This window comes from Ambystoma mexicanum, chromosome 3q (genome assembly GCF_040938575.1).
Source record: "Ambystoma mexicanum isolate Mex_15411 chromosome 3q, UKY_AmexF1_1, whole genome shotgun sequence".
NCBI lineage: Eukaryota > Metazoa > Chordata > Amphibia > Caudata > Ambystomatidae > Ambystoma > Ambystoma mexicanum.
This window is the reverse complement of record NC_090926.1, coordinates 213951791-213966499: the sequence shown is the minus strand read 5'-3', so window position 1 is coordinate 213966499 and position 14709 is coordinate 213951791. Positions and strand designations below refer to the sequence as shown.

General features: G+C 44.1%; 1 protein-coding gene across 6 annotated transcripts in view; it reads left to right on the top strand.

The window, feature by feature from the left end:
• Positions 1-14709, top strand: part of R3HDM2 (R3H domain containing 2) — a 2186793-nt gene that overhangs the window by 1495530 nt on the left and 676554 nt on the right. For 5 of the 6 annotated variants that reach the window (XM_069653574.1, XM_069653576.1, XM_069653575.1 and 2 more), the window contains 2 exons: positions 653-754; positions 1837-2082. In XM_069653574.1, coding sequence (XP_069509675.1) covers positions 653-754; positions 1837-2082 — 348 coding nt within the window. The remainder of the gene's footprint in view (positions 1-652; positions 755-1836; positions 2083-14709) is intronic. The other variant, XM_069653580.1, reaches the window with a different exon arrangement.

Sequence of the window (14709 nt, the reverse complement as noted above, 5' to 3'; positions counted from 1 at the left end):
ATACAAGATCCAGTGTATAGTGCTGCTGGGTTATCCAAAGCAAGCTAATTCAGTAAGGGTTCCCATACTGCAGAACTGTTGTTAAAAATGAGAAATGTGCTCCACCTTTAACTTAATAATTTTGCAGTTAATATTTTATTTTACTAACCTTTTCATTTCTTATTTTTATCTCCCTTCCCATCTGCCCTCCCCACCCGATTCTCTCCAACTCCTGGTCCTTTCCCCTCCTCTTCATCCTCTTGCCACTCCCTCTTTACTCATTGTCCACCGTCTTCCCCTTTGCCCTCCCTGTTTTTCCTCTTTACTACCCCCTTTTCTATTCTCTCTCTGCGGCTGTTTGCTCTTGTCCTTTCTCAACCTAATTATTTTCCCCTTAACTCTCCTACTATCCTTTCTCTTCTTTCCTGCCTCCTTCCTTCATCCTGGCCCATTTGCTTACTTGACGCTTTCTTGTTCCCTCTTAACGACTTTTCTCTACTTGCCTGCCTCGCATATTCTTCCTGCTCTCCATTTATCCACCCTTCTGGCACATTACCCTTTCCACTACCTTCCTTTTCAACTAATCATTTCCCTTCCTGCCTGTTGCCCCACCTTTTTATCCTTCCACAAATCTATCGGTTGTCTTCTGCATGAATGGTGGGTTGGTCAACAGCCAGTGCCAGCTCTGCAGCCCTCTCCACAGGCTGTTCAGTACACTCCAAGCGCCTGCCCCCAAGTTCTCCTTCCAGTTTCTCCTTCCCAGCAATATAACATGGTACAGCTCCTTAATTCATTTTCTCTTCCTGGTCTGTTTGCATGCGCTTTGTGAGCTTTGTCCAGTGTGCAAGTATATTTATGGCACTACCTTGGAATCATCATACACGTTAGCCACTTGGATTAGAAACTGAAGCATTTGAGGTGCTACATCCATTTTGTGCATGGTGTTTGCGACTTTTGACATATTTGGACTGACAGCGGTTAGCGTGCACCTCTTCATGACTTAAATCTGGTTTTGCAGAATAGGTCCCGTCATCCAGTAACTCATATGACTTTGCATTTCAATGTTGACTTGTAGCACAGACTGATATATCAGTGCTTACATTTCTCCTCCAGTGTACCTCAATCCTGTCTCCTTCTGATCTAATTCTGGGGACAAACCAGTCTGCACCACAATCTTGACCTGTACCACCCCCTTGCTATTGCAGTTTTGTCCCTACCTTATGCTATCCAGACAATCCATTTTTTTTTTACTAGGGAGTGAGATCTTTGTACCCTACCACCGTTGACAACATTGATCCTGATCTATAGTACATTTGCTGTTATTGGCCTGTAATGTACACATCACTTTGCTATTTCCCCTCTAGCATCACTGCTGTACGGTGACTCACACACACTTTCCATAGCACCTCAGTGCTAACATTATGCCTTTCTGCCATTTGTCTTCTGAGCCCACATAACTCCACTACAACACTGCTGACCTTCAGTGCCAAGTAACGTTTTTTCCTCTTTCCAAGATTTTGTGTTATCTGGAGCAGACTTTACCTAACCCCTGACCGATCTTCTGAGATGGCATCCAAAGAAAAAGAATAAAAACGTTGCCATTTCCGTTAGCTCCAAGGAGGATCTTAAATTGTAATTTTCATGGAAATACTCTTAATGGGTTGTTTGGTCTTGTTTGCTTGACATGCATGTTAACTTGTGTGACTGGTACCTTGGTGACAATTAAATGTGAAGTGATAGCTGTGTTCTGTGCCTTTAACCATGGTCCTAACCCAGCAATGCTGCTTGGGAACTCGGAGAGATAAAGCGGTTTTCTTTTAACCACTCACAAGATGTCTCTTCTTGCCCACTATGCAGCCTGATGATCGCATCAACAATCACTTCGGACAGATGAGCCTCAGTCGCCAGGGGTCCACAGAAGCCCCCGACCAAACCTCTTCAATGTACCCACCACCCCTTATGTCCCAACATCCCCAGCAGACTGGTTTCATCATGGCAACTGCTGGGCCAGCCATCCCAGGCAACAGCTACCCAACATCAGCGCACCCACCTCCGACGCAGCAAGTCCTCCCACCCCAGGGCTACATGCAGTCTCCACAGCAAGTACGTCAGTCAAACTCATGTAGTGAGGATTGGGATTATGTGCATTCCATAACTTTCATTGGGTGTGTGCTGGTGGCTTTAGGGCCTGTATTTGTGACCGTATATGCTTTTTTGTTCATTAATTTGTTAATGTTTTTTTTTAAGCTTTGCTTGTGAAGTTCCCAGACGGACATTGCCCAAATTAAATGCTTTTCTTCTATTCACACATCTCCTATTTTACGCGATGCCCCGACCTACGTCGCTGGGGCACGTGAACTTTTTTAATTCCTTCAGCTTGTAGGATTACAACCTTTTTCCAAATGGAATGGGGAACACCGGCTTTCATGCCCATACCCAAAGAATTCTTAATTTTTCTGCTGAGACTGCAGACAGTTTGGTTGCTGCTCTTGTTGAAGAATGTTAATTTTGTATTCCAAGGCCCTTATAGTCCCCTCTTCTTGGGAACCTCACGTGTTCAATTGGTTAAGTGCAGAATCAAATTGACATAATCGTCTTTTTGCAGCACTAACATAGCGTGAGGTCAGAAGATCCTGTGTATTTGTCACTCCTCCATGCCCACCCTTTAAAACACAATTGTGTGTCTCTCTCTGTCTTTCACTTTCTCTCCCCACCCCCCCCCCCCCTTTGCTTCTTTCAGCCAAACAGGGAGAGTCTGTATTGTGGTGTAGTCCCACCAACTACCTCAACCCTTGATGGAATGCACAAGGAATTAGACGGGTTGAGCACAGTTAACAATGAGAGCAAGCTCAAATCCTGTCAATTGAGTTATGTTTTTTAAACTTGCATAAAAAGAATGGGGGTGGAGATTGGGGTTGATAAATACATTTGACATTGTACCTGAAATAAAGCTTGATCAAATTGTCTCATAAAAGTGGCAAACGGGGGTTCAACCTATAATGCATTATCGGTAATTCTCATTGTATTTCAAACATTCTTACACTATCCGGAAAGTGGAAAAGGTATGTGAGGCAGTCAGTCAAAAAAAAGTTTTTTTTCGGAATTCCATTCATTAAACCATACAATAGAAAAACTAAAATGTAAACATAATAAAGAATGAAATGCTCAAAGCATTCAAGCTACAAATGTTCTTTTCTACCCACGTGGAATACTATCTCTGAACTAAACATTTCTGATTTTAAAGCACCCCTGTCATATCGTAACACCATCCAAGCAACTACAGGGCAATCACCTACCATAAAATGCAATGCAGACCTGTATTGAGAAAAATTGAGCATTCTGAGTAAAGGAATTAATAGATACTTGTGAACTGAAGCATAGGCAGACAAACTGGAAAAAATATGCAATCGGTGCATCAGAGGGTTACTGGTTAATTACCTGACAATGCAGAGGTAGGTCATTTTGCCACAACTGCTCTTAAAGGTATCAAGTTAAAGCATGCCCTAGTAATTAGAGTGTGCTCATGTTTACATTGTTATCATGTTAAGCGCAAGCTGTGGTTTGATGTTAAGATCACATGTGAATGATTGGGGTTTCATAAACTCCCTGCTAACAGCACTTGCCAAAAGTGATATTTCTTTAATCTTATTAACAGACTGCCCAGTGATAATGCTTGCATTAAAAATTTACTAACATTAATATTGTGCAATTGTTTAATATAAGCTATCCAATGGATTACTCAATAATTTCCCTGAGATAATACAATATGGTTCTTAATGTTGTGGCTTCAAATTGCTTTCTAATTGGACCACACTCCCAGCCAAAGTATAACTGGTTGTCTTTCTAAGAAAAGCACATCAAGCTTGGTGTGCATAGCATAGTTCGATGTTGAAAGCTAAAGACCCAAAATATTCTTAAAAAAAGACATTCGCCGTATGCTCAATGGTGAATGTTAGGATGGATTTTTAGAATCGGTCCTGTAGACCGATTTTGAGAGGCCACACAGTATTGTGAACAGGTGTAGACAGTAATGTCTAGCCAAACTCTTTCTGGGTAGTATGGCTGAGCAGCAAAGCTTGGATGTAGGAAGTGAGAGTGGTGAAGGGTTCAGTTAAGCACACAGACTACTCTCTTGTTAAGAAAGATTTGATTTGTACTGCTTTCCTCCAATGGACTTTTGTGGGACACCCTTTCTTTTTTCTATTCTTTGCTTTCTGACTGAGATGGATTTCTAGAATCTGGCCTGGTGGACATGGTTTAGGAGGCTACCTTAGTTATAGTGAACAGAGGAACTTTGAGAATTCAGCCAAAACCCAATAAAGGTAGCAATGGAGAGCAGTCAATGTTATTATCAGGAGACGTGTGAGTGGTATCAGGGGTCCGCAATGAGTACACACAGTGAAGCACAAAATAAATCAATTTAGACAGGAATGCACACAAAATATTTATTCTAGGCTTCAAACGCACACAAAATAATTAAGCAGGTGATCATAATGCACAACACTCAAACATATATACAGTCACCGTAAGTTCTTAAAATGCATTCAATGACTTAAATCAATAAAAGAAGGTAAGTAAGTGCCAAGTCACAAGAAATATGCCATAGCTTCGGAAGTCCAATCCCTATGAAGAGTGGCGCCTTGTGCCAAAACGTTACAGTGCGTCTGCCTGTGATGCTGGAAATGCATTGGAGGGACAGGGCCTCCCTGTCCTTGTCCTGTAGTCCTTTTTCATGTGTGTTCTTTGTTTTCTGCCCAGGATTCCATGTGGGACTCATGGCAGTGCAGCTCTTCCTGTTTTTGGTTTGGTGTAAAGACCCATGAGATGCCCTTATGGCACCCATCGTTGGGGGTACAACCCTGTGCCCCTAGTGTATGTTTTCGGGCACCTGTTTGTGGCCCACAGAGCATGGTATGGGCTGGTGGCAGCTCCATGCTGAATTTGTCAGGTGCACTGAGTATCCTCCATTTTGGGATACCCAAGCTCTACCATTGGAATCAGTTGATTCCTGATGGGAAACCAGATGGCCCCTGTGGCCTCTTGCTTTCTATTGCCTGCTATCTTGTTTTCCCAGAGTCCTAGGAAGCCCTGAGTCTGTCCCATCGCCCTGACTGGCTGTTGGCTGGAAGTTCCATATATGGTGGTGTTGTGAAGTCCAGGCCAGACTGGCTGGAGCCTTCCCAGTGACTGTATGTTGTGGGTACACCCTGTGGGTGGGACCTGGGTGAATGGATTGTGTGACCAATATGCACTTCTTGTTGTGGATGTCTGGTTTCTGGTGTTTGACACTATGACTGAGAAAGCCCTGCACGAAACTGGTAAGATTGCAGTGTGTAGTGTTGAATGGCTGGGTACTTGTCCCAATACACATTCCTTGTTGTGAGTTTCTGAGAGGGAGGAGAATGGCATGAATGCACTGTATGCCTGATTGACTGGCTGACTGCTGAATGCCCTTCTGAATGATTGGTTGCCTGTGTGTGACCCAGCAGAATGAATGGGAGATCAACTAGTGTATCTGGGGGCCTCTCACTGCTAGAATTCGTTCAGAAGCTGGAGTTGAAACTAACATTGAAACTGAAGCTGAATCTCAAAGCTGAGACTGAAGAATAAGGTTGACTGCTGTCTCCCTTTGCCGAAATCCAAAAGCGAAAGCCGTCGAGACTGATCCAAGAGAGGACCTGATTAGGCGCACTCTTCCCGTGATCCGAGGGACCATCGAGCACCGCTAACCTTCGCCAAAGCGCCCTGGAAGTCAGACACTCGACAGGCTGCCGACCAGAGACGGGGACCTCTGACGAGAACGAAGATAAGCACCAGACATTCCGTCCACCGCTGTCGACCAGGGTTCGCAGGTTTGCATAACCCCTGGAGGCCCGTCGAAGCTGTGTTGCCCAGAAGAGGGGGACCACTTGACGCTGTGCCATCGACGACAGGAGCCGCACGCTCCTTTGCCTAAGACTTTTTGATTCACAGACATGCTTGTCCGCACCGCCACCCTCCTTATCCCGCAGGAGAAGGCCAGGTCGTCGACGCGCAGAGGAGCATCCATCGGTGGGTTTCCCGCCACCCAAAGACCGTAGAGACTCCAGGTGACTCGACGCCCTTGCTGGGCCACAGTTGTTCACAAACTCTTTGCGGTCTTGAACTATCGAAATCGAGGTGCCCCGCACGCCTCTTCCTTGCAGGACGTCTTTGAATCGTCGTCGACGAGCACCGCTGGGATCGAAGCTGCCTCCTCGGTGCCGAGTTCACTTTCTTTGAGGGACCTTGACGATCCGTGGCTCCTGCTTTAAAGGGAACCGCTCAAGAAGGATCCGTCGACGACCTGTCGTCAAACTGTGCTATTCCAGGTATATTGGGATGGTAGAAACATTACAGAAGGAAATTAGACTTATAGAACAAATGGACTGGGCTTGTGATATATCTTTACTTTACAGGTTGGGGTGGGGTCTCCACACACAACTGTCAAGTGGTAGGGGACAGTATTCTGCCAATTGTTCTAAACCAACTGCTTTCCTCCTATGTCTATTGTTGGTTACCTTTATTAAATGATTTGTGTGACATTTAACCAGAGTACAGCTGATGCACTTTAATGAAATCTAATAATAATTGTGGTACCACTTAGAACTGTATATATTTGCCATTGTAGATTTACTGAGCACAAAGTGAGTTATTGTGATTGTGTACATAATCTTGAACTTAATTATATAAAGACTGTGTTTTAACTAATATTGTGTGGACATTCCTTTGTGAGGGCTTGGGGATTACACTGTACTTAAGAAAGAGCATCCATCACCTCCTGAGAAGCTAGGCCCTTGATTGCTCGTCCATTGCTACCGTAATAGAGAATCTTGGCTGGAGTCCTCTGTGCCTCTCCTGTACCATATAGAGAGCAGAAGTACAGATACCCTCTCCAGCCTTTACACTCCCCAGAATGTATCTGATGCAGGTAAAGTACTTGTGTTGTTGATTGTTCAAGAGAAGAGATGCAACAAAGTTACTGGTAAGTAAAAATGTGTTAATCTTTCAGTTTACACTGCTCAGGTGCAACAACCAAAAAGCAGTGGCATGGAAGGATACAAAGAGGCTTGTTCTCCTATGGAGCACAGTGGCAGACAAATGCTTTGTTTTTACTTACCCCCTTAACTCTGATTTTCCATATGGCTGGATGGGTAGACTGGGGGGGTCGCTCGAGGTTGGTTTTCCCGCCGTTGGTTCAGGTTTGAGGTGCCCAGGAGCTGCGGGTGCAGCAATTCTTCCAGTCGGGTCCAGGAGCAGAGTGCAACCCTTGGCAATGGAGAAATGCAGAAAGTACTGATGCAGACCTCTTCAGAACACTTCACAGGACGGGAGAAGGTGAGTTCCAGCGACAGCCACGGCACACAGACGGCAGGTGTCCTTCCCGTCGAGGTTGAAGACCTTCCACAGCAGGATGCCTTGAAGCTCTGAGGCTAAAATTCGGCAGTAAGGTATCTTAAACCACAAGATGGGAACCTCAAAAGTTCCAACTGCAAACACAGAATGGCACCTGTTCTAGTGAGGTAGCCCACTAAAGAGCTGCTCAATCCGGCTCAGGACGACGGGATCTTCGAGAACGTATCGACCAATGGTTAACGCACAGGGCCTTTCGCAGATCAGGTAGTCGAACAAGGCTTTACAGGACCAGAAGCAGGAAGGGATGCTTTTCCTCTTTAGGAGACTTCTTCAGATCTTCAGTCGGCTGTTCTTCTACACTGGATTCTTGGCCCCAACACTGATCTGAGGAAATGGCTGCAGGAGTCCTCTTCTTATCCACAATTCTGGCTGGATGCAAGTCCAATCACTCAAATGGTAAGGATCTGAACCATTCAAATAGCCAGCAGTGGTCCAGTGAGGGACCACTGTTGGTTTTGCTCATGCCCCACACCCAGACTTTCGGGCACCACGGATGTGGAGTGGGACCAGACAGTCTCCCACCCACTTCCCGAGCCACACACTCAAAGGCAGCAGTTTTCCAGGGCAAGTGCATTATCTTATATGGGATTTCATGAAATCGCAATGCAGAAAGAAGGCTAAACAACAGTATGGCCAAAGAACAAGAGAAAATCTTGTGGCGTGGCCCTTTTAGGGCAACGGCCACCTTTAGTAGCCATACGTGTTAAATGCGAATGTGCACACTAGACATAGCAAATATATTTTTAGCATTGTTTGTTGCCACCAGCTCGTCTTTAGGCACATAAAAAAGTAACCAGAAATCCCAAGCGTAAAAGATTTAGGGTAATTCAAAAGTATCTCCACTGCAGTGCTTTGTACGATGCTGTGTGCAATGTTAAAATGTTTAAAAAGACAAAAAGGAAACCTTGTTGCCCAGTACTGATAGTCTGAAGGACTGACCAGTTTCCCCACAACAAAAGGAGCAAAAGACCATGGGGTAGTGAAGTTGGAGGCTTATTTTCCCTGTGAAAAGTGAGGACAGGTTCAGAAACAAAAGCAAAAGGTTTGGGAGACCATACTACGGAGTGGAAAGTTCCTAAAAGAGAAATCTTTCCTAACACTGATCTGATTTTTTGGGAGGTAATTAAACCCCTCAGATTTACTTTCCTTGCTTTTTGCTCACTTATGTGGAAATCAATCCGTCTTTTAGGCCATCAGTACTTGGAGGCCCAGTCTCCTTTAGTGGAATTCTTGTATTTTTAAAGCTGCACACATCACCTTAAAGTGAAGTGTGGTTAGGATACTTTTTTATCATTATAACTTTTTCTTTTGTAACTTTCTGGTTACAGGTTACAAATGCAATGTGTCCAGGATGGGCTCTATTGTGTTTTTAACTTTTAACTTTGTTCAATAACTTTATTTCGGCTAAGAGCCATAAAGGTATTGCAAAACATTTTTAAAAAAGTAACGTTTTAAGGAAAAAAGGAAGAGAAAAGCGAAGAAAGAAAGATCAGTCCGTTTATGGAGACACAGTAATGTTTATTTTGTTGCTTATATAGCGCGTGAAGCCCAAAGGCATCTTTGCACTTACTTACAGAGCAAAGTTACAGTTGCACAGGTTACATATAGCCAGAGGCACAGCAGATACAGTTATAATATATTATTATAGATCCGATATTTACATGTGGAAGGGCCAAATGGCTGGAACGAGTTTGGTGAGTTGGCGGACAAGGGTGGCAGTGGCATTAATTACCCAGGCCTTGAGTGAAGAGGTAGGTTTTGAGTTGTCTACGGAATACCCAAAAGGATCCTTCTGCTCCTAGGTAGGGTGGTCCATTGTTTGCTGGCGATCGTGATGAAGCTGCTGCCTACCGCTTTTTGTAGCTGGAATCTGGGGGTTGTGAGAAGATGTAGATGGGCAGTTCTGGTAGTTCTTGAGCGGTGTGGTGGTGTGATTTTGTTTGACATGTAGGCAGGGGCACGTTACTTCAGCATTTTGTAAGGGGGTCTCGGCTGAGGGGTTTGTACTGTAGGACTTTTCCCAAGTGAATGATGTTCGGTCCCAAAAGCCCTGGCTTTAATGCATTTTCCAAATTGTGACCACTAGGTATAATTACACTATTCACAGATGGTTGGCATCTTGCCAGAAAGCTCAGTATGCGCTGAGTGATATTTGGGCTCTTGAAAACAATTTTAACAGAGTCAGAAACATTGCTACCCCTCTCGCATACCGTTGCACAACTCAGGACTTAGTCTTACGTTGCAAATAGGCTCTTACAGTTCAAAGTTAGTGTGTACATTTATTAACAAGTGCTTACCTGGGTTCATAGACACTTAACACCAGTAGTTTAGGTACCCTGTGCAAATATACAATCCTCCTCAGATGTCTGCGGAGCTATTAGCCATCCAGAATTTAGATGGCGGATGTAGTCAAGGTGACCAATTCAGTTCTCCTTGTCCGATACAATTTTTAACCTATATTCCTTATCCACCTGAGATTCAGTCTTCCATGGCAGTGTGGGGTTGATTGATTCTTGAGCACTCCTTTGGCAGATACGGCTAGTTAGTCATTTCAGGTAGCAGACCAATATCTACAGTTGAGAGATGTGGAGCTAGTACTTGGTTTGTTGTTACCCTTCCACCCTCGTTAAATTTGGTGGTTTTAATGGCTCAGATGTTACTGGGGTAAATTTCGGACAAAAGTCGGGCCAGAGTATATTGGAACTTTTTTTCCCACCTCTTGCTGACACAGTAACTTTGGTTAGGTCTTTCCCGACAGCATCCACTAATTAAAGGACCAGTTTCTTTAGAATGAGAAATTTGGTGAGAACAGCACTGGCATTCTTTGTGTTAGAAGTTCCCCTTGCCAGACTGTATAGGTGGAAATTCTGACATTTGTTTGCAGGGTAGGAGTGGCTTATGCATCTCATTGACCAAACCAGCACAGCTGCCAGCCGCTCTCCCCTCAAGGACCATCCGGCAAATGTCTCCAAACAGTGATGCCTTATTCTTAGAGCCCGTGGACCCTGGTCATGTTCCAAAGGGTGAGAGGGTTCATCAGGGATGTTCGGCTCTAATGACATGAGGCCCTCCTCATCGTCTAAAGTTGCATTGGTGATGTCCAATGGATGAGGACACTCAGATCTGCACTGACTGTAGGGTGTAGCAGCAGTAGAAAGAACAGATGCAGCAGCAAATACTGGGTCAGGGGTATTGGAAAAGGGCCCGATAGGCAGGACAGGTATACTGGGATACTGGTTGGCTCTTTCCATTTGTCCCTGATCACTGGTGGGGAGACGTACAGGCTTGTCAATTTTAATAGGGGACTCAACATTGTGCAAAGAGCTCCCCTCCTCCCCCCCAAGGGTCCAAACTGACAGGAACCTTAAAAAAACACGAACACCAAACATTGGTTTATCTCACTAATGAGGGTGTAGGCTTTCCCCTGGTTCCCAAGCGAATAAAGCAAACTTGTTTTGGCAGGACATAGCGGACAATGGGGCCGGCACCAATGCTGGAATTTTCCTTTTCACGGACAACAGTTTTCATTTGGGGAGTGATACTGTTATTTGATCCAATATGTTAGATGGAACAGAAGAGAGAGGGGTAGCCATCTTAAAGCTGTGTAGCAAGTTGTCAAAGACCCTTTTCCCCTTTTTGGGGGGGGGTAGTACAGTGTTCAAAAGTACAAACCCCGCTCAGTCAATTAACGTTGGTGATTGCAAAAAGTCACATAATATCAATGCCAACACAAGAATTGCATTCGCCTTGATTCCTTATTGTTTCCCCAAATAAAAGCAGATCCACTTATCCCATACGCATGTTCTGTAGGCTGCACAGCCTGTTTTGCGATAGACAGTAGGCAGATAAGCACTCATGGTGGGGCATCGGAGGCCTGACAGCAGCAAATTCCTTGTAGACGCCAACTCCCGCACCCCTCCCCCTGCAGGCTTACATTTCACTGCATTATGCCATTAAGAGTACAATGTACTCTAAAATGGCAGTAGCGTGAGATTTATTTCGCCTGTCCTCTGACCATTTTATAGCTTGGCCTTCTTCCTGCTGTCTAAGGTCCAGAATTGGCATGTATGGAAAGAAATTTTCCCGAGCAAAGCCTCTGCTTTCCTGTTTAAAATGGTGGTTCCTGTGTGTGGTCGGATGTGGAGACTGGGACAGTTTGGTCCTAGTACACTTCCGAGCTACAGAGTTTCTGTTGCTGGGCAGAATCTTTGGGCAATGGCTGCCCATGATTGTGCAAGTAGGTATTGCTTCTAATTATACTACAATTGCATAACTGTTTCTAAAAGTAAAGTGTTTTTCTGTTAACAGAACCCCCAAATATAATTGTACATATGTATTTGATGGTAGTTTGGAGAAAAAACATACTTGAGGTTTTCATTTGCTTAGTGTGTTCCTTAAAGTCCTAATAAATAATTGTATATTTGTGTACACTTCTGTTTAACTGGAATTATTGGTGTGCTCCGTCTCTCGCTGTAGCCCTAGAACACTCACACCCTTCCTGAGTTTATGCCTTACTGCTTTACTACTCTACCATGATTGGGCTTGGCTAGATATGTGTCTTTCCTGTTCACCATAATGGGTTGGACTCTCCCAATCCACCCCCAAGGTTGATTCTTAAAATCTGTCTTAATAATTGGTGCTCAGCGGTGGGATAGGGTATTTGACACTCGATGTAGGTCCACTGAAGTGATCAAATAGTTCTTGGTGCACAGAATTCTGAGCTTTCAAAGTTGTAGGCCTGTAAAAGTTACTTAACTTATCTTATACAAACCTACACTGGTGAAACCATTGCTCTGCAGAAGATGGAATAGGTGGAATATTTGAAGAAATTGCTTTCAAAGAAGGGTTTACATGCTTCTGGTATCAAAAGTGGCTTAATGCAGAAACTGATGCTTCATCAGATGTCTAGAAAGAGTGATTTACCTGTTGGTAGCGCTGCAGATGATGGGGCACTACCTAGCAGTAGTAATGGCCCTTTTGCAACCGTAGAAGGATACAAGTGATTCTGATGAGATATCTTCTCAATCTTCAGTTAACACTCCTGAAACTGAAAGCATAAATGACTTCAGAAAGCTTAGCCTCAAGAAAATGGAACTGCAATGATGGCACAGATGAAGTTGGGCAAAGTTGAGAAAGAAAAGGACACAGCTTTCCAGCTGTAGTTATCCAGGCTGAATGGACCAAGAGGCTTCCCCAGAGAGTCTGGGAATGGCTGTGGGCCTCTCATGCAAAATTTCCTAAATATCTGTTGACTGATGAAAAACTGATATTGATTGGTTTTCCGCATTTGAGAATGCTTATGTAAGGGTACAGAGAAACATGCGTGTACCAACTTCGGCCCCCGGTACTCACCAGTACCGAGCAGGTGAAAAATGAGACCAGCTGAGACAGTCTTACACCATTCCAGAAATATAAAAGTGAAGAGAACACAAGCGATAAAGCAGAATCCATGATTTACACTTAAATAGGCAGTACATGTAAACTAACTGCCATAACGAAATAGTTAGCTTAGCTTAAATTAAAAAGCTCTATATCTGCTCTTCTTCCACTGTGTTCTGGTTTCTTTCTCCTTGGGTACTTCAATCTTCCTCACCACTGCACTCTCTACATTCCCTCTTCTTTCTCTTGTTGAATCCCATCATTTAAAACAAATCCTCCTCTTCCCCCTCACATCTGTCTCGTAATTTGATCTCGTCTCTTCCCTTCACCAACACTATTATTTCTGCCTCCCTGATTACCTTTTCTGATCTTCTCTGCCTCCTTTTCTCCCTCTCTCTCCATGTTCCACTCCTCCGCCCTCCCCACTTATCTTTTGTTGCCACGATCTACGCTCATGTCATCCTTCCTCTTTTCTATCCTCTCATCTTTCTTCTGTCAATGCTTTCTCTTCTGATGATGCTGACACTTGACGTTATACTTTTGTTCTTTCTACCCTTGACTCTTTTCTTCACATCATTCTCTCCTTCCCGTAAACCCCTGCAACCATGGCTTACTCCGGCTCTTTCCTCCTTGTATATACTATTCTTCGCACTGCTGAATGGCGGTGGAAAAATCTGCCCGCTCCTCTCTTCACGCATCCTAAAACGTTTCTTTGTTGACTACTAAGAACCAATACTTCTCCACTCTCATGCTCTCACCACACCCGCTACCTTTTTCCAACTCTTAAACATTCGGTCTCCTAGCCCTCCTGATTACTTATTCTTCGCTCCTCTGCTTGTTTTTCTGACTACTTTACCTCTAAAGTTGCTGCTCTACACTCCACATTTTCTCCCACTTCCTTTGCCTCCATTTTCCTCAATAATTTTCTTCTTTTTCTCCACTTAGAGACATTGACAGTTACCCTTTGTGTGTCTGCCCCCCTACTGTTTCAAACCTCTTCCATTCTCCCTGATCACTCTAGTTTACCCTCCTCATCTCTCATCTTGCCTCCCTTAATATCACCCTTTCTAGTTCTTCCTTCCCATCATCCTTCAAGCACGTCTTAGTTATACCTATATTAAAACAAAAACTTGACTTGATCCACTATTTCCACTAACTTCCGTTCTATTTCTCTCCTGCCCTAAATTACTTGAGCATGCTACTAATTCTTAGGTGTCCTCTTACTTAAATCTTCATTCTCTTCTTCCTCCCCTTCAGTCTGGTTGTTGTCCCTCCCACACTACAGACACTGCTCTTCTCCATGTCTCCATTGCTCTTCTATATGGCCGTCGCTCAAAATGTTCCTCCATTCTTATTCTTGTGGATCTCTCAGTGGCTTTTGACATTATCGATCATTCCCTACTTCTTTCCTCCCTTTCTTCTCTTGGGCTCTCTGGTTCTGTTGTTGAATGGTTCCGTTCCTAGCTTTTCAAAACCTCCTACCCTGTTCAGCAGTGCAGTAACTTTGCTGAAAAAGTTGGGGGGTGGGGGTGGACATGACATCTGAAGAAAAGTTGCCCCAGCCAAATGAATGGGGACAACATGGTGTGCCATGAGTTGGGGGGGACAAACACCCCTGTCCCCACCTAAAATGATGCCCATGCTGTTCCGGACAAATATCTTCCTCATGTCCACTTCTTTCTGGTGTCCCTCAAGGTTCTGAACTTGGCCCTTTGCTTTTTTCTCTCTGCAGTATACCTCTCTGCTCTTATATCATCCTATAACATATTCTGTCATTTCTATACTGATACTAAAATCTATTTTTTCTTTTACTTCATTTTCTGATTCTCTTCATTCCAATGTCTCAAACGGTCTTTCTGCCATTCAACTCTGGATGTCTTCCCATTTCTTGCACGTGAACCCCTGTAAAACAGAGTC